Source organism: Athene noctua, chromosome 3, assembly GCF_965140245.1.
Source record: "Athene noctua chromosome 3, bAthNoc1.hap1.1, whole genome shotgun sequence".
NCBI lineage: Eukaryota > Metazoa > Chordata > Aves > Strigiformes > Strigidae > Athene > Athene noctua.
The window spans coordinates 36395157-36421889 of NC_134039.1; the positions used below are offsets into that span (position 1 = coordinate 36395157).

At 38.2% G+C, this 26733-nt stretch overlaps 1 protein-coding gene across 3 annotated transcripts in view; it reads left to right on the forward strand.

Moving 5' to 3' along the window:
* Positions 1 to 26012, forward strand: part of FGD6 (FYVE, RhoGEF and PH domain containing 6) — a 75096-nt gene extending 49084 nt beyond the window's left edge. For 2 of the 3 annotated variants that reach the window (XM_074902729.1, XM_074902728.1), the window contains 13 exons: positions 1143 to 1193; positions 3826 to 3884; positions 4028 to 4099; positions 4611 to 4679; positions 6277 to 6360; positions 7524 to 7603; positions 12143 to 12245; positions 12750 to 12896; positions 13735 to 13837; positions 15369 to 15496; positions 16221 to 16349; positions 20043 to 20185; positions 22862 to 26012. In XM_074902729.1, the coding sequence (XP_074758830.1) occupies positions 1143 to 1193; positions 3826 to 3884; positions 4028 to 4099; positions 4611 to 4679; positions 6277 to 6360; positions 7524 to 7603; positions 12143 to 12245; positions 12750 to 12896; positions 13735 to 13837; positions 15369 to 15496; positions 16221 to 16349; positions 20043 to 20185; positions 22862 to 22898 (1205 nt within the window). In that variant the 3' untranslated portion in view covers positions 22899 to 26012. Of the gene's footprint in view, positions 1 to 1142; positions 1194 to 3825; positions 3885 to 4027; positions 4100 to 4610; positions 4680 to 6276; positions 6361 to 7523; positions 7604 to 12142; positions 12246 to 12749; positions 12897 to 13734; positions 13838 to 15368; positions 15497 to 16220; positions 16709 to 20042; positions 20186 to 22861 lie in introns of those variants that run through there. The other variant, XR_012633400.1, reaches the window with a different exon arrangement.
* Positions 26013 to 26733: the final 721 nt, after the last annotated feature.

Genomic DNA, 26733 nt, shown 5'->3' on the forward strand with positions numbered 1-26733 from the left:
TATTGTTACTGCAGAAACATGTTTCATGATTCCCTCTTTTTTTTTTTTTTTTTTTTTGCATAAGGAAAAAATTACAGTACACTGAGCGGTCTCTGAGGGGCATGCATGAAGCAAGACATCTTATGAAGGCAGGAACAACTGGCTCCTGTTCCTTCTTAAGTAAAAGGATGAATTTGGGTAGGGCAAACATATGGGAGTTGAATTATTTCACTCCTACATGAAACTTGCACAACTGCAAAGCTAAAATTGAATGTTTGCTAGATCACATATAATTAGTTTTCAGTAGATCTGCCAGAATCTTAATACCTCATTTAGAAGGTAATTATAAATCAGTATTTGTTGATATTATCAAACGTGTATGTTTATTTCAAAGTTTCTGATTTGATTTCTTTCAATCAGTTCTAAGCTGTATCTTTTAGAGAATAGATGGTTGACTTTTTACTGAGAAAGTATATTAATTTTTGACAGGACATTGTACTTTTTGGTGAACTAGACACTTGACCAGGGAATGGAAGCTCAGGGGGGATGCTTTCTTGTATAGTCTTACATTTGGAGTTAATTTTAGCTAAGTAAAATAGATTTTTAAACTACCAAGACTTTCATGGATTGAGGGTGCCATCTCGTGGCTGAGGAACTAAGTTTATAATTGAAAACAAAAAATGTCTATTTGAACATTGGGGGGCGTATAATACTTTTATTGAAAAATATTAATCAGATCTTCTGTCATGGCCTACTTTTTTCCTTCTCTTCTATAGACAACTTAGGTGCTCAAGCAAGTATCTATAATCTTCAAAATTTTTTTCATCAGCTTAAATGTAAATGATAGCAAGCGTGTACTTATTTTTCACTTGCTTGTTTTGTTCTAGAATAATATATAAACCATATCATTTTTCTTTAGAAAATGCCACTGCTTCAGTAACCTTCTTTTTCCTGAACAAGATACCAAGATATACTTACATTATGGAAACACTAGTTTTCCTTTTCTTATTACTTCTACAGATTTAAAAGGTTAAGCAGTAGATCTTTGTGGGACAGATCTGCCTGAAAAGCAGATTTCCAGGAAAAAGGGGGGTTTTACTACTTTCTGATGCTGTTTATTTCTTTAACAAAACTATCTCTATGTTATTTTTTTCTTTATACAGATTATTTAAAGAATCTTTTAGAAGAATCTGCAGACTATAGGGATACTCAAGGTAAATGTCTCTTTAGATTAAAGAAATAACAGTTTATGTACATATGATAATGTTTCTAAATTTTATATGCATGCAAAATGTTAAGCTAGTATATAAAAGTGTTTTCTATTTAGTTCTAAGTTTCTTAACAGAGATATTGAAAGATTGCAAACTTGTGTTTCAGAAAAGTTTGGAGCTGACAGTGATATCAGTTCACCCTTGAGTTGAAACTAAGAGATAAGAGTGAAATTCCCCAGGCAGCTTAAGCAGATACTTTGGGCACTGCTATTGAAAGAGATGGTCCTGGCATCTGTAGACCTCTCATGATAGGCAGTCTGGTCTACTAGCTGTTCTGCCCAAGCTATGAGCCTTTCTGGCCTCTTCCTCTCTCATTGTGCCAGGACAAGTGTTCACATGTCAGGAGTGAACAAGATCAAGGAGCTGCTCAGGGTTATATTTAACCTGAGGAGTTTTCCAGTTTGACTTATCACAAGTTGCACAAACACAAGTGACTTCCACAAGTTTGCGTGCACATAGCGGGAAAGGAAACAAGAGGAAATGAGAAGGAATAGTTGGTGATGGAAGAGGACAGAACTACATGTTTCATGGTAGTTTGGGATTAAGTTGGTTTAACTTGAGTGTAGCAAGGCAATATGCATTCAGACTGTTTCCTTCTTCCATGTATGTGCCTCAGCAGTACTGAAAATGCTCCCAGCCAGTGTTTCTGTTTCATTTGCATGAGCCCCTGTCACTTATTTCAGTCTGTTTAGTGACATTTGTGCAAGCCCGTTGTCTTTAGGCAGGTTGTGCAGGTGTCATTGATTGGACTGCAATAAATGCACTGAGCCATGTTTGTTTTCTTATAGCTTTGTCTGCTGATACAGTACTGTAAAATTTATGAGCAAATATCTTTCTTAGGACATTTAGACATATTTGTTTGAGTATATTGAAAATATGAGCCAAAAATATTTAAAATCATGTCTCTTCAAGAGATAGAAAAGTTTGTATTGCACTTCTTATGGCAGTGAACCAACTAGTGCTTGCACTTCACATTAAATATTTGACCACTTGAAACGTAAGCAATGTAAATATACATATAGTTTAAATTTTCTTGTGATTTCTTCAGCTTCTGTGTGTTTTGTAGTTGTACCTCCCACAATATTTTTCTGTCCATTCATACATCAAAGCAGAAGCTTAGTTGTAACAATAGCAGCGTTAATTTTATGCATTTAACATGTTCCATACTCTATCTTTGAAACTGGGTAAGAAAAGAAAATCTAATCTTTACTCACCCAGATCTTTCTCGTGATAATTAAGTTTAACTTAGTTCTGACTTTGCTTAGTTTATTAAATTCCCTGGTGAGGGCAGGGGGAAAGCTAGGCTTGGTTATGGTTAGTATTCTTGGAAGAAAAACCAAACACCACAATTCTTCCTGATGGCCTTCATTTGAATGCATTACTCCAGCTAAGCGGTATAGGAATTGGAATGCTCTTCCCTGCCAAAACCCACCTTGCTTATGGACTTTGATCCTATACATTATTTTATATTGTTGTTTAGTTTTGTTTACTCTACAAGTAGCCCTGAGATCTTGGAACTTTGCCTTCAAAACCCAGCAAATTCTAACATTCTTCAATCTATCTTAGAGTCAATGAGTAAAACTTTAAGTTTTCAATAGATACGATAGATGATAAATGAAGGAAAATATAACAAAAAATTCAGGTACTAATTCCTGTCCTTGTGAATTTAGCTAAATTTCCCTTCATTTTATTTCAAGCATGTGGGAGCTGAGGATTGTTTTGTCTGCAGCAGCTCCAACATTTTCTAGTAGGAGACCACCAGCTATTTTTTAAGCAGGCTCAGTTGACATCATGACATCTATATCTATACTTAATTTTTGATCAGGTACTTGATATGTCCTATGCTTTTTAACTATTTGACTCCTGTGCTTGCATTGCCTTGGTTCATGAAAATCTTGAACAAAAATTCTCCTTAGATTGACTTAGGAGGAGCTTTTAGTTTGCACCTCAGTTTAGTTTCTTATATGGCTTCTATGACCTTCTGAACCTTTCCGTTCAGAAAGGTGTATCTTTTAACATGCTTTCTTTCTGAATATGAACTCAACAATAAGGGAAATATACATTCTGCAGTACTAATACTCCAATGATTATCTGGAGAAAAACCCCAAGGCTTTGGTTTTACCTGGTTTGGTATACTTCTCTGTGGACTTCTAAGCAAATGTAGTTCCTTTATTTCAAGTGCCTGACTGCACTTCTATTACTCAGAAGGTGCTAAATGCTTTAGAGACTACAGTAGTCTCGCTTAAAATGTTGTTTTCTGCTGTAAATAGAGACAGTGACATTAAAGTAATTCTTTCTGTGAGAAACTAGAATTTAATTTTTCTCGTGGACTGTTTTGATTAACTGTAAGAAATGGCTGACACTGTTGGTTGAAGCAATGAGTTGGTAGGGCACACTTATTAAACCATGATCCAAAGACTCTGAGATCTATGGGAAGTGCTCCTGAATCCAGCAACTGTACCATCATGTCCTTGAATCTTGGCATAATGTGGAAGGTTGATATTGGACCCGTGCTTTACATAATACCAATGCTAACTAGTCTGAATAACCAAAGAATCATTTCTTCATCCTTCAGATGCTCTAGCTGTTGTCATAGAAGTTGCAAACCATGCCAATGACATCATGAAGCAGGGCGTAAGTATTTTGACTTACGAAGCTAGTTGATGAAAGCTTTTTCTTTTTTTTTTTTTTTTTTTAAAGTAAGTAATGAATGCAAGGGCAATTACTTTTTTTTGCTTACTTACCTTTTTTAATTACTTACCTTCTGCTTTTTCCAGGATAACTTTCAGAAACTCATGCAGATTCAGTACAGTTTAAATGGACACCATGAGATCGTACAGCCAGGAAGGGTAGGTCCTGCAGATGGCATTCAGCAAATTGCAGTAAAAGTGCAGCACAGATGATATGCAAGCAAAGTATTGAAGCTGGCATATACCAAGAAAAAAAATGGTCTATCACTTAATTGTTCAGTTCTAACAGTCAAATGAATACTGCCTCTCCATATGTGTGTGGGGTTTTTTTAGACATTTATCTGATGAAAACTTAGGATTTTTAGAATATGATTCCTTGCCAGACCTTGCAGGCAGGTTTTCTTCCTCAAGTTTAACCTTGTATCTGTCATGGTTTCAAGTGCAGCATGGAAAACTGCAATGCAGCTATTTACACTCACTTTTAGAGAAACCTAAGGATGGACAGCCTTTCTCAGAAAGGGAACCTTGAATCCAAAAATTTTTGCAGAACTTCTAGTGTAGTAATAATAATAATAATAATAGTAATAATGACGATGGGAAAAAGTCAGCTCATTTGTACAATTTGTGCCCTGAAAAGCTAGGTTTTGAGTTACTTGTTTTAATTTGCTAGGTCTTTCTGAAAGAGGGAACACTGATGAAGCTGTCCCGGAAGGTCATGCAGCCACGAATGTTTTTTCTGGTAAGCTGCTGTGTATGATGCTGTGTGCCTAACAGTAGTGTAATTTTTAGTGGTTGAAACATTACACTACAAACATAAATAACTTCAGGCAGTGGAAAAAATGACCAGTTGTTGCTGTTCTGCTTGCCCAGTTTTAATTCAGAGAGATCTGTTGCATATGTACTAATTTTAGTAGAAAACCATTTCTCACTAAAATGTACTGTTTTGAACAATGCTAATTTCACATTTGAGCGCTTTTATGAGATGTTACCTGTAGTAGTGTGAAAACTAACACAGTTACTCCATCCCACTTAGTAACACCAAATATTAAAACCTACAACTCTGCCACTGCTCTTGCACCCTTCCCTCCCTCCTTTTGCCCTGCCCGAGCCCGCTCATATCCTGAGCATGGCACTGGGCTGGAATTTAGGTGCTCGGTTCTCTTCCTGTCTCTGCTACCGTTTTGTTTTGAAACTCCTGTACATCTCTGAGGTTTCTGTTTCCACTTGCACATTTTGTTTATCTCTTCTATTGAGATAGTAAAGCAACTGTTGCCATGTGTAATTTGTTGCATTATTGGTCCACAGTCCTGGCTGAATACAAATAAATATTTCCCAAGGCAGTCATGGAGTATGTATTCTAAGACTGTCTTATGCTCTGGAGATGACTTTGTAGCATATAAAGCACTGAGATAACTGCAAATTATATCAGTTAAGGAAATATTCTCAAAAATCTGGTGCTATCTGGAGCTGGACTTTCCAAATCAGATGCTGCTAATTTGAGTAGCTCTTGCTCATATTTTCTTTGTTTTGTTTTTTGGGATGGTGGTTGGGTTTTTTTGTTTGTGGTTGTTTTTTGTTTGTGGTTTTTTTTTTTTAATATAAAAGGTATATAATATATAGTATATAATAATATAGGCTAGTGTTTATATCTTGAGGCGCTTAAGCAGTGATTTTTTTCCATTGATCGTGTGTAGATTTAGCAAGACTCCTGAAACAGTTGCAAAGAACCTCATAGCAAAAACTTATGAAACAGTTCAGTTTTCTGTCTGTCTTTATGTGCAGTAAATGAAGTTTGGTTGAACAACACAGAAAATTTAAAAAATCTTAATAGCTGTTCAGTAAGTGCACTGAATAAAGCCAAGTCTGGTTGAACAGGAAATAAACAGTGGATGCACATTTAAGCTGGTAAAATTCACATGGTACACATGGATAAATTTGTCCTTATATATTGCTAATCTTAATTCTGCTCTCTGAGTTTCTGGAATGTTTTGCTTTGTTTGAATGGTTAATTCTAATATCCTTTTAAAGTAGTTTGTTATACAGTATAGCTGTATACACAAGAAACATTTTTGTCTTTCTTGACATCCGTGCACTGTTTGCTCATGTGCCAAATGTATATTTACACAAAGAGGATATAAATAGACACCTATTGTTATCTAAATTCATACATGAAAATGTTTCTTGGGTTCCAAGTGGAATAATAGGAAGTGGAAGATGCCCTTCTGGACAGTTGATCTCAGTGCTGTATGAGTTCTGTACTTCCAGTAAAATGCATCTAAAATTATCTGTCTCTAAACAGTCCTTAGTCATTAAAAAGCATTGTTTTTATATTGCAGTTCAATGATGCCCTGTTGTATACTACTCCAGTTCAGTCAGGGATGTATAAACTCAATAACATGCTGTCATTGGCTGGAATGAAGGTAAGTCACTTGTTAGAATGAGTCTTTCTCCAAATCTATTTAAACTGAGGCCTTCAAATTTTAAAAATGCAACTATATTTATTGTTGGAGAGAGATATTAAAGAAGCTTATGTTCCAGAGCAATCCTATAGGCTCAACATTTCTTGCATAATATGGCCTGGGGGATTGCTGTCTAAGTTACGCTAAAAAATTGTTGCTGCAGGATCATCTCACCTGCATTTCATACAGTATTGTCCTACTCTGAAATAGTCTGCCTACTTATTTTTTGTACTGTGTTTAGAGTGCCTCACTTTTGCATTGTAACTGCTTTTATTGCCCACACCCAGAGCTTATGTATCTCTGCCTGATAAGCTTCTGGTGGATCAAATCTTCATGGTTTATAGAGATTTGCTAATTGTCAGGGAAGATACAGCTTTGGTTTTGGAGCCTTTGTGAAAAGCTAATCAAAGTTAAGCCCTGAACACCTCTGGGTAGTGAGAGGGGACATGCATGCCATATATTGACAGTCTCTGACATGACAGTGGGAATAACAAACCGTTGCCTTGGAAATCAAGTAACTTGTCTCTGGTCCTGTCAGATAAGATGACCAAGTCCAGCTGCACCGTAGATCTGGTGCTCAGTTCAAGGCCTTCATAGAGACAGAGCTGCAAAACCTCTTCTTTCAGGAGATGTCTCGTGGTGGCTCAGAACCATACTTAATTTTTAAACCTCCTTATGTTTGAAACTTGATGGCTCAGAAAGATCAGCAGGGTGGTCCAGCCCCTGTGGGTATGGGGCAGATGCCCACTCTGGGGTGCACCAGTAGGCTACATCTTGTCCTGCAGCAGTAGCAGTGCCTTTTCTTGCTCACTTGCAGGAAGTGCTCAAGAGGCCAACAGGCCTGGGCATGTTGAAGCACAGCAGAAGGTGTCTGACATCTCTTGAGTTTCATTCCCCTGTACGTCTCCAGTGTTTTATGGAGCCACAGTGAAATGAAATGGAGGGCTGCATGTAATTTTAGTGTAGCTGGGCCTTCTGGACTGGTGTATGATCTCCTACTTTTGAGATTTTTCTCTCCAATATACCCCTCTGCAATAAAAAATGTAAGAGACTTTATGGTAAGTAAAACTAAAGCAACTATAAGAGTACCATTTCAGTTTGTCAATTTTCTCTCTCAACTGAAGGTTAAAAAGCCAACCCAGGAAGCATATCAGAATGAATTGAACATTGAAAGCGTAGAGAGATCCTTCATTCTTTCAGCAAGGTAAGTCTTAACAAATGAATAATGATTTAAAAAACATTTCGAACAGGCCACGTAAACTTTATATAGCTTTATTCTGCATTTACGTAATGAGAAGTTAGCCTTGGCTAGAGTAATTACAGAATAGAGGGACTGACAGATGGGTTTCTGGAAATAAGGTAGGCTTTGTTCTAATTAATTTTGTTCACATTCAAAATCTGATTTTGAAAATTTTATTTTTAAATGGGCTGGCAGGAAGGAAGCCTGGTCACATGTAAAAAGCTTCAGATACCACATGAATTTGTAGTCTCTAATACAGTTCACCCTCTAAGGAAGGCTGTCCATTGTGAAGTGATGGACAGAAGCACAAAAGCTATAGTAAATATGGCTGGTATTTGAGCAATTTGGGCTTAAGGTTGCAACTGGTAGGGATTCTGCTACCCTCAAGACAGTTAACATAATCAGTGAGTAAAACTCTTGCTTGGTTCCTCCTTTTCAGCTTAGCTACAGCTTCAGAAACTTGAAGTAAATTGAAATATTATCCTCTCACTGCCTTCCCTTGAGAGGAACAAGAATTAAAATTGCTTCAGTTCAGTTAATTTTAGACTTTGCTTTTCCGTATTTTTTGTTCTTCCAAAGTTACTGATATGCTCAGTTCATTAACAGGACAGAGTATAAAGCATGACAATATATTTTGATATTATAGATAACTGATATAAATTGGAAGAAGTCATCCTGGTCTTCTAGCTAAAATAGCAGTGTAATTAAAACAATAAATGGATCTCAGTAAACGTGAAATTATGGAAATGGCAGCAATTATTGGAATGGTGCTTGTCTTTACGAGAAATCCAGATTCTCCATTGTCCCAATCCAATGTCAGGGGAGGTTTTGATACGATCCCAAGAGTGAGATTAAGACACAAACGAGGTCAAATGCTGTATACCCAAACAGGTTTTTATTATTAAAAAAGTGAAGAGGGGTAGTAATAGGACAGAATGGAAGTAAAAGACATTCTAGGGCTGCAAGAATAGGCACCACCATGGATCCAGCAGCGTCCTGTGGGTGGGTGCCCATGGATGCACCCTGAGCAAAACTGTTTGCTACCTTTTTAAATTCATCGTATCCACTGATTAGCATATCTGCTCACCTTTAGTTTTTTATCTCTGGTCCCACAGATTTTGTTGCATCTGGCTTCAGGGCAGGAACGTTTGCCTCTTGTCAGTTCATTAGCAATGCATGCATGGGGTCTGGCCTACACAATAGAGCCACAAACGGCTACACGATGGGGCCAGCTCAGTCCATGTCTGCCCCTCTGAGGTTTATCTAAAGAGTCCGGACAATGCAACCGCCAAGAAGTGGGGGGTGCATCCTTCAGTGCACTCCTGCTTCCCTGGGCGACATCCCCCAGACCAATTCACAGGCCGCAGCAGCTTCTCTTGGAGGTTTGCACAGACACAAGCAAGCTTTGACACAGTCATGTGACATTTCAGTCTCTCACATCCATGTAGCAGCAAAACGATACATGGCCACTAAACCACCTCTGGTCTGCCTTCACTGAGATGCCTTTAGCAAAGGCCTGTTTTTGTAGATTGTTGGTTTTACTGTGTTTGTGTTGGGAGTTTTATATGTTCTGACATCTGTGACAGTGCTGATACCAATGAAGACAGACATGTTTTCTGGTTTTGTTTAGCAAAGTTGAGCAAGGGCAGCCTACTGCTTTTTGTGTGACCTTGTAAATACCAACATGAGGATGTCTGCACAAATATCTCTAGCTAAGGGGTAGGTGAAGGTTATCCTTGTCACAGTAGCCAAAGGAAGCAGCTCAATTATCTGAGCAGTAGTTGTTTATAACAACAGATTCTAAATGAGTATTTTTGTATTTTCTCAACAAATTTAAATGTTTCTTATGGTTCTTTTGCACATTGGGGAAAAAAGATGCATTTCATAGTTTAGGGTACGGTTCTGCTCCAGTATAATATGAGCAACTCTGTGCTGCTTAGATGCCTTGGTGACTGGGTGTTGCACAGATACATGAAGACATTTATGGGATTGCAGTAGGCAATATGGATTTATCTCTGCTTGACTTGAAACAGTTTTAATTCAGTAATTTTAAAAAATTGTAAAAAAACCCATCGGAATTGGTGAAAATATTATAATCTTTAAATACAACCTACCTGTTTTCCACAAAACAGGTTAGACTTGTCTTTTTGAGGAGCTGATTAAGTGCTAGATTTTAAAATCAACTCCTGTGAAATATGTACATTGCATCTTTGGAGACCATTCAGCTCTGTTACTCTGTTAGTTTTATACTTGGTGGAAGCTGTGTGTGCAAGAGCCCTGAGTTACACAACAGTGCCAGAGAGAAGTCGCATTTGCTTGGGATGAAGGAGGTGCTGGGGACCCCAGGTGGAAATGAGGATTTTCAGATTGTTACCTGTCTGTCAGACCTGGGTCTGTTATGGTATAGGAAGGAAACAATTGAAAAACTACCAGCAATAGGTAGGTGGACTCTGCAGTCCATTTAAAGTTTTCTGCTGTCTTGTTAAATCCTAAATAAATAAAACCCAATATTTTTAAAAAACTCTAAGAAAATCCTGCAATTTTAATAAAATTACTTTTGGAAGGATGCAACAAATACTGGACCTGCAGTGAGGGAAGTGGGTAGGGCTGTGCAGCTGTGGAGGAGGACTGGGAATGACAGCAGAAGAAACACTGCCTATTTTGCTGCAGCAAAGCATTACATCAGTTCAGTTGCTGATGACACTGCCTTTGCTCTTGAATTCTGAAGGATTGTAAACAACCTTAAAGTGCGAGCTCCCTAGTGAAATATTAGGGCGTAAGCCATGTAGCTCTTTGTGCAAGCAGCCCCATGTGTAGCAGTCCCCACGTGATCAGGGGATGCTTGATCTCCAAAAACTATGCTAACTAAATTTAATTATTTAGTATAGTTTTAGGAACCTAATTAAATGTAACCAGATCTTCAGAAAGCCAAAGGAGTTAGAGTTATGAATGTTGCATAGCTAATGCAGACCAGTTGTTCTTGCTGGATGAGGAAACAAAGGTAAATGAACTGAACAAAATGTTCCACTCTGCGATATCGAAACAGACAATAATACATTGCTCTTGATTGTATCTTATTTCCTCTCTTTTTGTTGTGATTTTGTTGCTTGTGTGCACTACATTTTTTTTCCCTCTTATCCTCTCTGATTCTGTATACTACTTGGTTCCATCCAGTTCAAAACACCAGCTCAAAGTATTTTCCTTAAAGGTTTAAAGATGATCAAAGCTTCCAAATTCACCTACAAAAGTTATTTAACAATAATTGGCGTTGCACACTTAATTTTTGTAAATCATTGCTCTCCCCCAATTTTCCTTTTATATATTCATCATGTTCAATTACTTGGTTTAAAAGAATTAATTTATTTGATAATATCTAAGAAGTGGGAAATAAAAATGTTGGTAGTTACTGGTTTAAATTTTAGAAGCCCTTTTTAAGCTGGCATGGCATCTCAAACAAGCATTCTAGCTGTTCCTGTGCCACAAACCTGATCCTTCCTTCCTCAGACACCCCCCGTGGTGCTGGCACAAGTAGCTTCTCAGCTGCGTGAAGAGCCCAGTCGATAAAGCGATCCAGAGGAAGGGCAGGTCGATGACTTGCTTTAATACGGATTTGTTTCCCAGTCCAGCCCATGGCGTAGCATGTGTGCTCTGGCACAAGGGAGAAAATAAGACTTAGTGATTGAGAGGGAGTATAGTAGGCTGCCTTTTGTGGCAGCAGCAGCAGCATGGATTTATATTATGTGCCCACGGCCCGAGGGAAGTGCTTTGGCATTGCACATAATCCAGTATAGCTGCAGGCTCCCGCTGTGCCAGGCATTCCTTGTTCTTCCTGCTTCCCCACTTCAGCCTAAGGCTTTCCTTGCGCTTGGTTAGTGACCCACCAGCTGTGGGATAGATGCAGTAAGCTCATCTGTTTATCTCTTCGGGTTAGGTAATCCAGAGGAAAAACTGGGGGGTGGGGTGGGGGGGTGTGTCGGGGGGGAGTTGTTTCAAAGCAGCATGACCTGGTAGGAGTTAAGTCAGGAGCACGTGGCTGGAGAACAGATTTTTCTGACAGAAGCTCGGGGTTTCACAGGGTTGACTATAACTGCAGCCTAAAGCAGAGGGAAGGGGGAAATTTCAGAGTCACTCAAGACGGAGGCCACATGCCTTTGTTCTGGGAGCACCACTTACACCAGTGTTACTCAAGCTATTCAAGGGTCCAGGGAGAAGGGGAAATCTATGACATACAAGCCTTGAAACAATCACAGGGTATTTTGGAAAGAAGAAAGGGTGGGAAGGAGGGAATCCACATTATAACAGACACAAAGTATTAATATTAATCAACACAAGTAACTGATACCATGTGGACAGTTAAAAAAATAGTGCCAGTTTCGGTAGGAACTGGAGAGTCTATAAAACTGAAATTGCAAGGGAGTTAAGTCAATGTGTAATAAAGCTAATGGAATTCTAATCAACACTTGCTTAGTTTTAAATGTAATTTTTTTTTTTTTAATCCAACAGTTCTGCTACAGAAAGAGATGAGTGGTTAGAAGCTATCTCCAAGTCAATTGAAGAATATACAAAAAAGAGAATCACGTTTAATCCTAGCAAAAGTCTTGAAGAGGTATATCACGTCATTATTGCTGGGTTTATTCCCTTTTTGAATATAAAGTTTCTTTGCAGGTGTTTAGAGAAACAAGAGACACTCCATTATGAATGATGAAACAGGATGATAAATTACAAGTGAACATATGATAGGAGAGCATGATATTTCATAATGTTATCTACTTCATACATTTAAAATTCTTTTCTTCCAGAAACCCAAACCATCCTTCTCAATTCTCTCAATAATCTTGAGAACAGAAGGATGAAATGAAAAGATTTTAAAGTATAGCAGCTATTGATAGGAATAGGCTGGTAAAGGTTGAAAGACAGCCTTTTTAAACTAATTAAATGCAGCTCTGTCTTCAGGCTTGTATTATAATGGTCACTGATGAAGTAGTGGATAACATTTAAGACCATGACAATTTATCAGAGAAGGCTTTCCGACATATAATTATCCAACTGATAAATACTAATCTTATTTCTCATTGCTGAATGTAATGGTATTCTGCCTGTGTTCTCTCAGGCAGATCCAGAGAAACAGGAAGAAGATAGTCCGCTGGGATCAAAGGCTCCAATCTGGATCCCTGATACTAGAGCCACTATGTGTATGATCTGTACGAGTGAATTCACGTTGACATGGAGAAGGCATCACTGCAGGGCATGCGGAAAGGTTGGACAATTTTATGATTACCTTTTCCAATAGTCATTCAGGTCCCTTGTGTTTGTCACACAGGTGGAGCCTCATTGCACCACAACAACCCTTTTAAGGGAGCACTGTACTATGACACAATTATATGGATTGGATATAACCTGTCAGGGTTGGGTTTGTTTGTTTTGTTTTTTAGAGAAAGGTGTTATGACAGACCGGTGTTCAACCTTTTAACCTGTTACATTTCTTACTTTGCATTTTGGAGTACTATTTATGGTTCTCTTCTGTCTCAAGTTATGTACGACAGACAAAAAATGGTAGATGAAATGAGAAAAATATCTTCCACACTAATTTTTGTAAGATAAATAATGACTTTTTTAAGTTACTACCAAGCTTTTTTTATATTTAACACTTATGGAAGGTATATCTAATAAACCTTTATTTTTCTTGTTTTAATCAAGTGAGAATACAGAATTCAGTGCAGTTGAGACATCTGTTTTGTGGAGAAATTGTCAAGAGAGCAATGACTATTTTTAGTTATTTCTTTAAAAGCTTGTGATTTAAACAATTCAGTAACACAGTAGGCTGATTCTGCTTTTCATGGACTGTTAATGTTGGCTTATTGACTTGTGTAATATAGTGGGGGTTTTATATTTAAATTTTTATTATTTAGAGGAGGAAAGAACAGCATGTCCATAAGGACATATGGAAAAGCCAAGATCTTAAACCATTTAAAGTGTTAAATAGTGCCTATTTCATGTTCTGTTGTGGGCTTAACAGTGCTTAAGTGAACATCTTTTGAGTGTTTGGTGATTTACAGATGCACATCATCTACAGTAATGCTTTTATCTGTTTCCAGATTGTCTGTCAAGCTTGTTCATCAAATAAACATGGTTTAGACTATATGAAAAACCAGCCAGCAAGAGTATGTGATCATTGCTTCAGGGAGCTACAGAAACAAGGTAAAGAAAATCTGCACAAACTGTCTTATTTTTGTGGGCCTTAGTAATATGGTATGTCTGTAGCTCGTTTATACTTCTGGGTTCAAGTGCCTAATTCTGCTACTGCCTGAAAAGCAATAGGCATAGAATCATTTAGGTTGGAAAGGATCTTTAAGGTTACCGAGTCCAACCATTAACCTGATGCTGTGAATTCCACCACTAAACCATGTCCCTAAGTGCCACTTCTACACATCTTTTAAATACCTCCAGGGATGGTGACTCCACCACTTACCTGGGCAGCCTGTTCCAATGATACCACTGTCCCAGTGAGGTGGGAATCCAGTCCCATATCACAAGACTTGCTCTGAATTCTGTCCAAAGAATTCTGTGCAGAATACAGAAATAAGTTATAAGCAGGGAATGAAACAGTTTGCTGCCCTTCCCTCTAGCAGAGGCTCCAGTTCGACACAAGCTTTCTAGGGTATCAGGAAATCTGTGATGCCCCAGTGAAATAATCAAGCTATGGCTTCCAGCATGCTGGGAGTGACATTTGTCATGGGGATGTGGAAAGCAGCATTGACAGCCCTTGAAGTGGTGGTGGGAGCCCGTGATGAGGGGGATGGATTGTCTGGCCCACCTGCAGGGCTCTGCATTGGGCACTAGAGGCTGCTGTGCTGCAGGCAATTGCAGGTGCTTTTAGCTAGAAAAAGAGCTGCAGAGCAGGTGCAGGACAGCTGGCAATCCAGTTACTCTCCTGCTCTGCTCATTATTTCAGAGCCTCACCATGTTCAAGGACAACTCTAGAAGGGGACTTAATGAAGCTTAGGGCAGCCCTACTCCTTCCAAGTTGGACTGGAAGATAGTGGTGGGTGTTTCTAGAAAAGGGGGTTTTAAAAGAGCAAAATGTTTCAGAAGTCTTCCAAGAGACATGAAGGAACTGCCTGTGGCAGCACATGCTCTGGAGATGGGAATCTTCGGAAGTGTGTGCGTGATGGCATGCTGCTGGAAGAGGAACCCTACAGCATCTGTACTGAAAAAAGCTGAGAAGATAACAGATGTAGATAATTAAGGGCTGGGTTGGAGAAAAGAAATAAAGCACAGACTGAACTGCAGAGGACAGCTCTAAAAATTTGGTGGGGTTTTTAAGACTTAATTTTCACCCTGATTATGGACAAAGGTAGTTCAACACCAAGAAAACAGACTTTGAATATAAACAAGACCAATCCGTTTAGTTTTAATTTTCTTGTGGTTTTTTGGCCTGATTGTGATTTGGGGGATTCTAACTCATGGTGTTGATGATAATATTGAAAAGTTAATTCACAGAATCATCTAGGTTGGAAAAGACCTTGAAGATCATCTAGTCCAACCATTAACCTAATACTGACCATTCTCAACTACACAACATTGAATTTAATGTGATCAGGTGTTACTATTAAAACACTGTAATCAGAATAAAAATGTCAGCTGTTTTTAAGAAAAAAAATCCAAGAATCATTGCCTGTGTTTACTCATCTGTGACATGAAAGCAATATGTTCATCCTATGCATTTTAGATAACCAGTGCACTCCTAAGAGTGGATCCCCAGTTAACCATAAATCTCCATCAAGTGCCTTGTCTACAGTATTACACAGTATTCCCTCTGGAAGAAAGCAGAAAAAAATTCCTGCAGCACTCAAAGAAGTAAGTGCTTTATTGGTCAAAAGTAATGCCTTGTTGGTACTATATCAGCAATATTAAGAATGAAAAAAACAATTCTGTATTTTAGCCATCTTCTCTAGAATCAGCAGTCAAAATTTGCCTGTAACAGTGGTTTGGGCGTTAGTTTTCTATAGGCAGGAACTGAACTATGAAGCAGTGTATAAACTGCATAAACACCTGTGAGACTCTCATTCAGAGAGATAGTCGGAATTGTAATTTCTTTCTTGCTTCCCTGTGTTTCAAGGAATTGTGATATACCTATTCACCAGCAGTCAGTGAGAAGACTCCTACACCAACTCAGCTCTTGGCTTATGATTAGGAAAGGTAGAGCTAGTCAGCCTACCTATGCTGGAGGCCTTGGGAACGGGAGGAAGTATTTTTTCTTCTTATATAGGACTGTGTGTTCTCCAGCTGTACGTGGTCCTCAGTGTTTCAGCCCTCTCTTGTCCTGTTGCATCAAATTTAAGTTCCAACCCCTAGTGATTGCAGAAACCTCTCTTCCAGACCAGATAGATGGTAGCAGACAGAATCGTCTTTCTTTTAGCCATCTGACTTGATTAGCAACATTAACTTGGGATCAGGTAAGCATCCGAGTCTTTGACAGGACAGGGCTCTGGAGATCTGTTTTAAAAAAACCTGTACTGCAAAAACCTGGACAGATGCATACATACTCTTGCGATTTGTCTGTTTTTTTTTTTCTCTTCAGGTTTCAGCAAATACAGAAGACTCTACAATGAGTGGCTACCTACACAGATCTAAGGGCAGTAAGAAACCATGGAAACACCTATGGTTTGTTATAAAAAATAAGGTGCTATATACATATGCTGCTAGTGAGGTGAGACTGCATACTAGAAATCAAATATCCAATGATAATACTGTCTTTGTAACAAAGTTGCTTATTTTTATGATTTAGAAACAAGCTATAAAATTAGGTCACCTTAGATTAATCAGATTGCGATATAGTATTTTGAAAAGGCCCAGTGAGCTTGGTGCCATAATACGCTGATATAGCTACGCTGTTTCTGATTCCAGACCTAGCTTTGAATACCTCTGCACTGCACACCATTCACAGTTGTAGGTATGTTCTGAGTCAGTTGAATACATGGGGGTCTGTTTGGATGCATCACACTGGACTAGTGGAAAAGACAACATTATAAAAGCATCTTGAAGTATGTTGTTCTGCAGTTTCATAAGGTATTTTGAATGCTCGGAAAATGAACAAACTAAATCTCTTCTCCTCGAACTGCCATCTTCAGCCTGGAGTTATTATTTAATATGTGGTGCTGCAGTAGAAAAAAAGAAATGCATCTTATCTAATGGCATTTGCTTTTTTATTTAGAATGTGTAGTCCTGTTGCAGTGTGGAATAATCTCTAACCGTATAAGCTATGTATAAGCTCTGCACGTCCTAGCATGTGTTGAGGATGTAGTTTTATTGCATCTTACAATGTTCTGCAACATATGTAGATGTATTGTAGCACTGGAAGATCTTGGGTTTTGCTTTTTTGGATTATATGTTATAGTTTGCTTTCAAGAGAAAAATATCCAAAGCATCTGTTTAAAGGTATTGCTATCCCTCACTTTCTTTCAAAATGTAAGGCCCAGCCTATCCTGACTGTGTAAAGAATGGTCCTTCTCCACTCCCACACCACCATTACTCTAGTTATTTCCTGTTTTGTGCTCAGATTTTTTCCTGGGTTGTTCCCGCTGTAGTGCCAACCTTTATTTTAAAACTTCTGAATTATGTCCAGAACCTGTGATGTTATTTCCACCACAGTATTTGCAATAGTAAAAAACCCAAACAAGTAGTTCTAAACATATCTTAAATAATCATGTACAAAACAATTACTTTTGCAAAGATTTGAAAAATATTTTAGAGCATTGTGTCTCTTCTGGCAGTTGCAAAGAAGACTGGCAACTGTAAAGAAAGGCATATTGGTCTGTGACAGTCACCTTAAATTTTCTTGTGCTTGGCTTCCTCTGAGATACCAGCCTTCCAGAGTAGCTTCAGCTTGCAGCTCAGAAACACAAAATTAATTCTTTCTATTTTCTTTAAGCTAAAGAATATCTGTCCCTATTTTTCATCTCTGTGAGCCATTGCAGGAGATGTTTAGAGAGTCTCAAGGAAAGGTCCAGTGTTGCCTTTAGCCAGGAAGTCCTGCTTAAGCTACTTACATTAGTTCCAAGTGATAGAATGATTAGTGGTGAAAAGACCTAAGATAGTAAAACAGACTTCTAAGCCTTACTTGACTGTTTTCCAGTATGAAGAAATGCTTTCACAGGATACTCTTGTTTCAATGCAGAGGAAATCACAAAATCACACAGAATCACAGAATCAACTAGGTTGGAAAGGACCTTGAAGATGATCCAGTCCAACCGTTAACCTAGCACTGATGGTTCCCAACTACACCTTATCCCTAAGCACTATGCTGACCCGACTCTTAAACACCTCCAGGGATGGGGACTCCACTACTGCCCTGGGCAGCCCATTCCAACGCCCAACAACCCGTTCTGGAAATAAATACTTCCCGATATCCAGTCTAAACCTGCCCTGGTGCAACTTGAGGCCATTCCCTCTTGTCCTATCGCTTGTTACTTGGTTAAAGAGACTCATCCCCAGCTCTCTTCAACCTCCTTTCAGGTAGCTGTAGAGGGCGATGAGGTCTCCCCTCAGCCTCCTCTTCTCCAGACTAAACACCCCCAGTTCCCTCAGCCGCTCCCCGTACGACCTGTGCTCCAGAGCCTGCACCAGCTTCGTTGCCCTTCTCTGGACACGCTCGAGTCATTCAATGTCCTTTTTGTAGTGAGGGGCCCAAAACTGAACACAGGAATCGAGGTACGGCCTCACCAGTGCCGAGTACAGGGGTAAGATCCCTTCCCTGTCCCTGCTGGCCACGCTATTGCTGACACAAGCCAGGATGCCTTTGGCCTTCTTGGGCCCCTGGGCACACTGCTGGCTCCTCTTCAGCCGGCTGTCAATCAACACCCCCAGGTCCCTCTCTGACTGGCAGCTCTCCAGCCACTCCTCCCCAAGCCTGTAGCGCTGCTGGGGGTTGTTGTGGCCCAAGGGCAGCCCCCGGCATTTGGCCTTATTGAAACTCCTCCAGTCGGCCTCAGCCCATGGCTCCAGCCTGTCCAGGTCTCTCTGCAGAGCCTCCCTACCCTCGAGCAGATCAACACTCCCACCCAACTTGGGGTCATCTGCAAACTGACTGAGGGTGCACTCGATCCCCTTGTCTAGATCATCAATAAAGATGTTAAACAGGAGTGGCCCCAACACTGAGCCCTGGGGGACACCACTTGTGACCGGCTGCCAACGGGATTTAACTCCATCTGTTACAACTCTTTGGGCCCGGCCATCCAGCCAGTTTTTTACCCAGCAAAGCGTGTGCCCATCCAAGCCTCAAGCAGCCAGTTTCACCAGGAGAATGCTGTGGGAAATGGTGTCAAAGGCCTTGCTAAAGTCAAGGTAAACTACATCCACAGCCTTTCCTTCATCCAATAAGCAGATTACCAATAACCAATTACCAAAGTCTTCACCTGATTTGTCAGTATTTATGCACCATCTTCGTTTATTTTTTCTATCCAGAAGCATTTCAGGACCCTGCCTAGTTAAAAAACACTGTTTTGGAATTTGCACAGGATGAAAAATTCTTTTTCCTTCCAAAAATGCTGTGCATTGTATTTATTAACTAAGAAACAAGAGTATAAAAAAAGAAGTAGTTTAGATGAATGAGGAAGGAAAGGGTTGGTTTTTTAGGCAGGTTTTGAAATTAAATTAAGTGAAGGTAAAAATATACAGCTTCTCTTGTTATTCTTTCCTAACCAACCACTTATGAGCACTCAGCAACTTTTTTCCCCTATTCTGTTAATTTTCAGCAATAGAAAGCAAAATAAGTTTAGTCATCAAAAGTATTTGGAGTGTGACTTTAGTGCTTGAGAACATAGGCTACATCCATAGGTCCTCTTTTTAGCATACTCAGTGCAGCTAATATCATCCCATATCCCTTTTAAGACATGAAAACTTACTACCAAGTTTGTTGGAGGGGGCACTGGACTAGTTGGACCTTTGGTCTGCTGCCAGGTGGTAGTTGATATTTTGATATAAGAAATCCTTACCAGGCAGAATGATGAGACTATACAGTGAAAGACAAGGTAGGTGTTACCAGGGAAAGAAAAAGAACAGCAGCAGTGTTGAAGTCTACAAGGTTTTATTTCCTGTTCGCTGATTCATAGAATATCTCAAGTTGGAAGGGACCTATCAGGATCATTGAGTCCAACTCTCCCTGTTCCTCACCTAAAACTAAATCATGTGGCTAAGAGTGTCATCCAGGCGCTCCTTAAACTCTGGACAGGCGAGACTCATGCATGGAGACTATAAAAAGCAGCATTTTGTGCGTGACTATTTGTAACAACTTGTTTGTTGTATAATCTGTTGCAATGGTATGGTGCATGAGTAAAGTCTAAATGCATTCTTTGGTATTTCTTACAAGCTGTAACTTTGTCTTGTTTTTTTCTCTGTAAAATAGGATGTGGCAGCATTAGAAAGCCAACCTTTGCTTGGATTTACAGTCAGTGAAGTTAAAGATGAAAACTCCAGAGTGTTCCATTTACTGCACAAAAACACTTTATTTTACATATTCAAAGCAGATGATCCCCATTCAGCTCAAAAGTAAGAAACCATTTGAATTCATTTCTGTTACTTTTTTCTAGAAAATGCTTTGGAAGTCATGAATGTTAATATTCACTTATTAAGCATATGTAGAAAACATGCATATTTTATAATATGTAAATAAGACTTTTAAATTACTTAAACACAAGATCCTGGTTTCATTAGGACTTCTGAAATACTTTAAATGAAGAAGCAGACTGTCCTTTGCAAAAGAATGAATGTATGAGCATGGAAAAGTCTAAGATAAAATAAGAAATCTTTCTTTTTCCTAGCTCATACCTCTATGCCTGGTCTGCTTAAGTGAAAATTGAATGTTACCTTTGGAGAAATCCAGACAATGTGTTTTAAGAATTAACTGATGTGTCCCTTTTTTATTTCCAGCTGTAAATTTTAGTTAATTTTTAATTAACATATGGCAGTGAAAAATAAAGCAAACCCTCAAAAGTAAGGGACAGAAGCTGGAAGTGTGTGTGCAGATGTGCATGAGTACCCAGAAACGCTTAGTATGTTCAGACCAAAAGCTTGAATTCAAAGAATGCTCACACAAGCTGTTTCATTTCAAGTCCTGCTGATGTTTCTGAGCTTAGAGTCATATTTATCAATTTATGTATTGTGTGTTCTATATAAAATAACCTAGAACCTTGGTCATTAATCAGTAGAAAAAATTTGCTATATGAATCACAGAATAAACTAAAAATGGTCGTGGAAGCGATACATCATTTAAGTTGTCTTGCCTATATGCCTAGCTTATCTGACTGGTTTCACTGCAGTTTTCCCAAATGAATTTTACATTAATAAAATAGATTTCATGCGCTAACTAGTCCACTATTAATACTTTAACATTCAAATGGCTGCAGTCATAGTTTTGTACAAATAAGGATATTCTAAAAATCAGAGTACCCAGGACAACTGAAAATTTTAAACAGCTGAGAAAGTGCTTAATGACACTTCTCTACACACAAAATCTGGAAGCCTTTATTTGATTTTGGGGGGTATTTTGACTTGCAGATGCACACAAATGTTTCCTTGTTAATGTTTCCACTGTGTCACTAAAAAAATCCAAGGCATTCATATAGCTTTGTTTTCCTATGCAGACAGTGGCTTTTGTCATAAGTAGGAAGACTTGAAATTGGACATACTTTGTTTTACTGAGGCTAAGAATAATATTAAGAACCTTAAATTGCAAGCTTTCTCCAAGTATTTAATATTCCTGGGAGATTTATGCTGAACCACCAGAATAAATGCTGCTTTGATAGCATTAAAAGAAATAACAAAGAACATGCTGTTGTCCTGTTTGCATCAGTGGACACTATTTTTTTCCTGTTAGGGCAAAAAAAAATATCTGATGTATTTGTGTAAGTGCAGTAATAAATTTTAACAGATGTTTGCTTTCTGATGAGCTTTTAAATTTCTTAGTCCAGTGCTTAAGCTGTTTATGAATTTGTTATATTTTTATTCCAATTTAGTTCTTTTTAGTGAATATATGGCAGTGGAAAATACAGTGAGCCCTAAAAAGTAAGGAATAGAAGTTTGAGTTGTCTGTGCAGACAGGCATGAGCATGCTTAATACGTTCACACCAATAGGTTGAATTCAAAGAACATGCACACAGTTACAAAGTTAAACAGTCAGGACAAGGAAGAGCCAACATCTGTGACTACAGTTTAGATACCCTGTGAATACTAAGGCAGATTTGAATTTCCATGATAAAGATAACTTTACGGTCTTTGTCTCATTCAGTTCGTGCAAGATTTTCACTCAGGAAAAAAAAATCACTAGTATGTGGGCCCCTTTATATGCACACAGTTCAGCCCTCACTTGAAAAACAATTATTCAATTTTTTCCATGTATTTGTCAGTATAGCATTGGAGTGCTTCAGAAACATTATTTTTTGCAGCATCCTTGAGAAGGTGGGGATGTTTATCACCCTCATAATCAAGTAGGAACAGAAACCATAGCTATAGGGAGTAAAATTATCTGAATATTAACTTTGAATTTCCATTTTGAGACACATTGGATCAGCTCTCTAGGACTTCCACGCCCTTTACATATACTTGTATTTTCATGGATAGAATCTGCAGGGTATCTGTTAATATGTGATTTGGAAGAGCACATATTTGTGTTTGTGAATACAGGGAAGTTCTGTCATCATGTAAAGGCACCGTTGCTCCACCCCAGCCCACGTGCCTTGTGGCTTTCTCCCTCAACTCCAACTTTTACCCTTGTATCAGCTCCTAAAGCAGAGGGCATGGGTTATGTAGATGGCTACCTCAGTTACAGTGGTGTCCTGATTCATCCCAGATCATGTTTGCATTGAAATAAGAGGAGTATTGGGTTTCTTTAAAGGGCATGCAATCATGTTAAAACTGGCAGAACCTTGGCATATCGTACTTTTTGAGCATTTGATTCCCCAGCTTCACTTCTTTATGCATGTAACTTCAGTATGGAAGAGGAAAGGAAAAAAGTTTCTGTCATCTGGCCTTATACTGGAAATCTAACATGTCTCTAGCAAGCTTTGTATGTTTGGACTCATTGGATAGATTTCTGGCATTTGCACTAACAGACCAACTGGTAATGGAAGTATGATGTTACTTCTTGTGTGAATCTGTAGCTAGTCACAGCAGTGTGATATATACTTTTACCAGAAACTTCCTAACAGTGTTTAATTTTTCTAATAGGTGGATAGAAGCTTTTCAAGAAGGCACCATATTATAGCAGTGTCAGCATCATGTCTGCAAGTGTAAAGGAACATGTCCAAGGATGGTGGTAAAACAGAGTACAGCAGCTGTTCAAAGAAACGGAATCCTGCCGTCTCAACCTACACAAAATTGTATATTTGTCAGGATTAGGAGTTGTTGCATTTTTAGTGTAAGGTAATATTTTTTTAAAGAATTGTGTGTATTTCTGTGTTGATACAAAATGTGTTATTTATTGAATTCCAATGTTTACTGTAATGGTCAGAATTATTTGTGAAGTCTGCAGTGAGGTCCAAAATTCCCATGCCTTCGGAATTGCAGGTGGTTGGTCAACATATTCCTAAAGTATGTGCTTTTTCAAAAAAAACAAAACACAAAACAAATCTGTTGCAATTGTACAGTTTCTCATGATTTGTGTATAGTTCTTGAGTTGCTGATGCTCACTTTGCAATTTAGCAAAATCAGATCAGAATAGGAATTTCAAAGGTTTTGGATCTTTGTTGGCTATGTAAAATCCTTTATGAGAGGTTGTATAATATTGCTGCTCCTTTCCTTGAATGGCAGTTGAAATCTTGCATGCCGGTACATTTAAAGTGTACAAGGAATTCTGTATCACAGAATCAATTGCAAAGTATGGTTCAATTATTAAAAAAGAGAAAAAGGAAAGCATTTTAAAATGGGCTTTGCAATTACAGAGATAAGGCATTAAAGCTGTTAGAGTACTACAGATGCCAAAGAGACTAAATTGAGTTATCTTTGAACAATTGCAGGATATATTTTCTTTTACGTTTCCAGTAGTAATTTAAAGCAGAGTAAAAAATACATTTTTGATAAACAGGGAAGAGATGAAATATCTTATTTCAAAATGTTGTGTTAAATGAGTTCTGTACACAGTATGAAACACTGTATAAATTATTGTTCAAAGAACATTAAACAAATATATGCACACACACTCCCCACCCCAAATTTTAAACTATTGTATATTTAAATACTATGTTTAAACTGGAATTGCCATACCAAGAAAACCCAGGATTTTTAGTGCAGATGGCATTGAAATGTATGCCATTCTTTGAAATACCGTTTGTTTACACTGATTTGTTCTGTTTGACACTTTAAAAATACAATTAAGTTTTAGGTGTTTGGGGTTTTTTTCTTTAAGAAAATTGTCAGTATACCTCATTAGGAAATACCAATTAATCTGGTGCAGTTATTCTATTTAACTTTTGAAATTTTTTTAACACTGTAATAGCATAAATGGAACTAGAACTATGAAAAATACATGAAAGGAAGCCATTTTTATGTCAAATGCAATGCATATGTAGCCAGTTAATTTTACTGTATGAAACACTTCTCAGTAGCCCTCTGAATCAAGCTAGTTGTGGTAACAGAATTATCAATTCACTTTTAATTTAGTTTGAATCCATGTTAATAGCTATTCTGTGGCCTCACGAAGGGAAGAGAATAGATGGTAGAATAGTTAGTAGTCATCATAGAAAGGCCAAGAATGAAAATGCAAACCAAAATTCTCTTACTCCCTCATATACCTCAACATCAGGTCTAAGATACTAATATAGCTCTGAAGAAACTTGATTTTCCAGAGCTTCTGTTAAGTTAGTAGTGGGCCTGGAAGCCTAATGCTTAATATTAAGTATGCAAGTAATTTCCTTGACTTCAGGCATTTCATTAGAGTACCTTTCTGAATCAGGGACTTAAGGCTGTAGATCTGGCTTCCCTCATAAACACTAGAGATTTGACCAGATAGTATTTGAAATTCAGTGGGAGTCTGATCAAAGCCTTTATTCTCTTTTAATACAAACATGATAAATGAATATTTTTCTCTTGTTATATATATAAAGGGCTTTTACTTCATTTTCAAAACCAGCTGGTGACTGAAGCCACGTAAGCTAGTAGCGTATCTCCTCAGGTTGATTTCTGACATGGTTTTTACTCTAGCCAAAACAAACTGATACCAATGTAACGTAGATGTGATGTGGCTCTTCCAGTTGATATTATCAAAGGGAAGCACTGCTTAATATTTTCATAGGAACTGCACACCAGCCAAGATGGAAAGCCATGAACTGGCAAATGAATCAGAAATTTGGCTAGGAGCACACTAATTTAATTTCAGTTTATGGTTTGATATTGATCTCCCTGCTGCAAAACAGAGCAATAAAATAAAACACATACTGAATAAGGTGCCCAAGATCTGCCTTGTGTGGTGTCAAACTACCTCTCAAGGATTTGGTGCAGAGTGAGAAAATAGTTTAATATGTACTGTAAAAATCAGAAGACTTCTTCCAGAATCAGGTGATCAATCAAAAAATCTTTCTGTGACAGGCATAGATTGGAATGGAACCTTAAAAACAATAGTACCCATATTGCAGTCTAATTCTGTGTGAAATAAATTGTCTTTGTAAACATGTTTGAATATTTCTTTTCCTCTTTCACCAGCACTAGTGGTATGTGTCATATGAAGAATCCACAACATAGGCATTTTCATAACATTTTCAGATGGCTGCTTTTCAAACTTACCCTTTCTCCAGCCCACCTCACCTTTTGATTCATTACCATCAAAATATTCACTTCTTGTTTGACTAAACACTAAAACAAGACCAGAAGTTTTTAAACACCTGGCTACCTCTTCTTATAAGAATCTATAGTTACTAATTAATTTAAGATTCGTTAGTAGAGTATGAGACAAACATTAGCATTGAATATTAGTTCTAGCATCTTTATTCTTGGATAAATGAAAGGTTCTAGGATTCTGAATTCTCTTTAACTTAAAGCTGTTTTTTGTGCCCAAAGGACTTAAAACAAATGAGCTGAGCAGCTATGGAACACATTTTACTGAATATTTTGTGTGTGTGGAAACTTGATTATTTGATTATGTATATTACATCACAACATAAAGAGATGTTTGGAAAGACACATTCAATGCATTTGTTTGCCATAACTGCTGTCCCCTGTATTTACCTTCCAAATAGGCTTTTATTTGGAGCAGTCCTAAATTGTACTGTCTAAATGAAAGAAATAGAATCTTTATTTTGTAAATTAAAACAGTTTAAAGTTGTTGTAAATATTCCTGTGGATATGTATCATTTTTGTATAAATAAATTCACATTAGTTGAGTCTGCCTGGGTTTTCAGGTTTTTATCTATTATGTAATTTGTGTATTCATTGATTTTTCAAATGGCAATATTCACTGTCATTATTTTGCACATCAGTCTTGCTTTAAAATTCCTACTACGTTTTGCCCTTATAAACAGAAAACAGCATGCTAAGGTAGGCTGTATGCACAGGCTGACACTGCTGCTGGATCTGACCACCTGAAACATTTAACTGAATTACCTTGCTCGGGTCAGCCAACACTACATACTCTCACTACCGAAACTGCTGTCTTTCCTACAAAAATGATTTCCATCTTCCTGCCCTCCTGTCTTTCCTTAGTTGCCTCATGTGGTCTAGTTCTTCACTTTATGTTCCTTCTTCCCTAGCCCCCCCAAACTAAAAGCCCATGCCTTCATGAGTCTGTGTTTGTTTTCTATAAAGCCCTTCTGCAACTGGGTGTGTCTTGTAGACAAAACATCACAATCCAAAAAGTTGCTCCAGAGCAGTCTCACGTGTAGGACACCAAGCAGTGGGGTTTCATCTCCTGAAGTCACCTCCTAGCCCTGGGGGATGATGGCCCTTTGGAGCTTCATCGGCCCAGGAATGAACGAGGCTCCCTACGCCCCCATGGTATAATGCACAGTGATATACAGGTCTGTGAGCAGAAGCTGTAGCAGCAGCAACAGCTGACTAGGACACGTTAGCCCAAAGAGAAAGGACTTTGTTGATGCAATATTCTTGAACAT